The 3177-nt window shown below is 37.2% G+C and overlaps 1 protein-coding gene across 1 annotated transcript in view; it reads right to left on the minus strand.

Annotated features, from left to right (window-relative positions):
• DDX46 (DEAD (Asp-Glu-Ala-Asp) box polypeptide 46) overlaps nucleotides 1–2453 on the minus strand; it is a 90940-nt gene extending 88487 nt beyond the window's left edge. The window contains exons 1-3 of the mRNA XM_012651303.1: nucleotides 2335–2453; nucleotides 1567–1742; nucleotides 508–629 (exon numbers count right to left, since the gene is read on the minus strand). Coding sequence (XP_012506757.1) covers nucleotides 508–629; nucleotides 1567–1742; nucleotides 2335–2432 — 396 coding nt within the window. The 5' untranslated portion in view covers nucleotides 2433–2453. The remainder of the gene's footprint in view (nucleotides 1–507; nucleotides 630–1566; nucleotides 1743–2334) is intronic.
• Between the last annotated feature and the right edge of the window lie 724 nt (nucleotides 2454–3177).

A 3177-nucleotide genomic window follows, 5' to 3' on the forward strand; every position in this document is an offset into this window, starting at 1 on the left:
GAAATATGTATCTGTCTTCCTCAGGCAGGGGAAGAGGAAAGAGAGACAAGCTAATGTAAATGTGACTCAAAAATTCTAAAACACCGCTTTAACATAATCTGTTCTTTTTTTGCCCGCTTTACTGAGGTATAATTGACAAAAAAAAATTATATATATTTAAGGTATACAACATGATGTTTTGATATACATATACATTGTGAAATGATTACCACAATCAAGCTAATTAACATTATCACCTCACATAGTTACCAATTTTTTCCTTTGTGGTAAGAACATTTAAGATCTACTCGCTCAGCAAATTTTAAGCGTACAATATTAACTATAATCACCACACTATCTCCAGAATGTATTCATCATGCATAATACAACTCATTGTTACTATTATTTTCACACATATTTTTTAAGATTTTAAAAGTAATCACCATTCAAAACACTTAAATGAATAATCACTTTACTGATTCAATTTGAGAAAAGAATGGAAAAATTGAACATTTCTTTTATAACTACCTGCTCACTGATTCCTGTTCCTCCATAAACACAGACCACTCTAAGTCCCAAGGTCTTTGAAAACTTCTTACATTCTTTAGTAATTTGTAAAGCTAGTTCTCGAGTTGGAGTCATGATGACAGCTGAAAAGACAAATATGTCAATAGCCTAACCACCAAAACTCGTAACAGGGTATGCTTTAAAGTGTTAAATTCAACCTCTGCAATAAAGTTCAGCACTCTTCATCTAATTTTTGTTTTAATTTGTTTTATGCACCTCTGAAAACTATTTCAAAAACTTTACAACAGCAAAGATTGTGGTGAAGGATAAGTATAAGTAGATTTTAAAAACATGCTATAAGAAGATAAATGAGAGTTAAATGCCTCACTCGACCTTCAGGAAAACACTTGGTTGAATAGAATGCAAACAGTTCTCAACTGCAAATCACAGAACAAAGAAAATCAAATGACTCACTGTGCTGAAGAAGCCATACCGGTGTTTCCAGAAACAACCTTGTTCTGAGGGGCACAGACAGAGGACAAATATTCTGTGCCCTGTGTTTCCAAGAGAGTGGCTGAACAACTTTCCAAAACCCTACTCAAATTTGCAGAAGACATCTCTGCCAAAATGAACCAAGAAATCTGAATCTGAAGACCTAATTCTGAATGAAATGCTGGCACTATAGCCTTTTAAGGCCCAAAAAAACTAGGAAAATATATTTCCCTACTATCTTCTATGTTGAGTTTAGATATGCACTGATATTGGGCTAAGAACAAACCTCAACATAAATAAACAGATAGATGCACAAGGAGTCTACCTGCCAGGTCAGAGCTTAAAAACTGAGCTGTGCCAGGAGAGGCTGTTTTTGTACTTCTGAGATGTCACTCCAGAGCTCTGAAGATTCTCACTCCACCTGCTGGTAAGGGGAAATCAGCCCCAAAGTGCCAAATTGATAAAGGAAATGTACATAAAGACATCTTTATTGTCATCATTAAGAACATTATAAAGTATCAGGTCTTTCTGATTAACTGAACACAAAGCTGTTATCTGAAAAAAATAGTTTAATGAAAAGAATTATACCTATTGGCCCCTCTCCTTCTTCTAATGACCTCTGATCCATGATATGTCTAAACATGGGCAACAAAAAAGCAATGGTCTTTCCACTTCCAGTCTTAGCAATGCCAATCAAATCTCGTCCAGACATTATGGCAGGAATTGCTTGGGTTTGGATTGGTGTGGGCTTTTCATACCCATGCCTTAAAAAGAAAACCACAGGAAGATAAGTGAAGAATTAAGATCTCTGGGCCCCTCTGGGTCCCACAAAAATGAGCTCTTCCAAAATATGGTATACCCATACAATGAAATTATTTGGTCATAAAAAGTAATGAAGTACTAAGACATTCCACAACACAGATGAACCTTAAAAACATGCTAAGTGAAAAAAGCCATTCACAAAACACTACACAGTATATGATCACGTTTTTATGAAATGTTCGGAACAGCCAAATCTACACAGATAGAAAGCAGATTAATGATTGCCCAGAGTAAAGGAGAAGGGAGATGACTGCTAATGGACACAGGTTTCTTTTCGGGATAATGAAAATTCCTAAAATTAGATTATGTTACGGGTGCACAACTGTATAGATACACTAAAAAAACCATTAAATTGTATACTTTAAAGGACAAACTTTAAGATATATAAATTATATCTCAATAAAGCCATTTAAGAAAAAAAAAAGAATTTTCTTATTAGACTACAAATGTAACCCAGCGAAATATTTGTGTGAAAGGGCTATCTTGAGTAGCAAGATAATGAAAAACGTGGATGACCACCAACCAACCACTTACTTTTTTAGCGAATTCAAGATCTTCATCGAAATTCCACACTGGACCCAAGATTTAATTGGTTTGGGACAACCTTTTCCTTTGACTGTAATACCCTCCATTTCCAATCGAAATACATTCACCTCTACAGAACAAAAGCCAAATTAGAAACTCTTAAATACCGTTCTATTGGTGCCTTCTACTTTCCAATTAGGCATGGTACTATTAAGAATCTTCAGGTTGGGCATGGCGGCTCACACATGTAATCCTAGCACTTTAGGAGGCCAAGGCAGGAGGATCACTTGGGGTCAGGAGTTCAAGGCCAGCCTGAGCAAGAGCAAGACCCCTGTCTCTACAAAAAAAAGAAAAATCAGCCAGGCATGGTGGCATGTCCCTGTAGTCCCAGCTACTTGGGAGGCTGAGGCAGGAGGATCACTTGAGCCCAGGAGTTAGAGGTTGGAGTGAGCTATCATGATATCATTGCACTCTAACTGGGGTGACAGAATGAGACCCTGTCTCAAAAAAACAAACAAACAAAAGAATCTTTGGCTCATGCCTATAATCCCAGCACCTTGGCAGGCTGAGGCAGGAAAATCGCCTGAGGCCATGAGTTCAAGACCACCTGGGCAAAACAGCAACACCCATCTCCACAAAAAATAAGAAAATTAGCCAGGTATGGTGGCATGCACTTATAGTCCCAGCTACTGGGGAAGCTGAGGCAAAAGGATTGCTTGAACCTAGGATTTTGAGGTTACAGTGAGCTACGATGATACCACTGTTCTTTAGCCTGGACAACAGAGCAAGATCCTGTCTCAGAAACAAAATAAATGAAATAGAGATACTTTTTAAAAAAATGCTGTCATTTTA

Source organism: Propithecus coquereli, unplaced genomic scaffold, assembly GCF_000956105.1.
Source record: "Propithecus coquereli isolate 6110/MARCELLA unplaced genomic scaffold, Pcoq_1.0 Scaffold353, whole genome shotgun sequence".
In the NCBI taxonomy this organism is placed as follows: domain Eukaryota; kingdom Metazoa; phylum Chordata; class Mammalia; order Primates; family Indriidae; genus Propithecus; species Propithecus coquereli.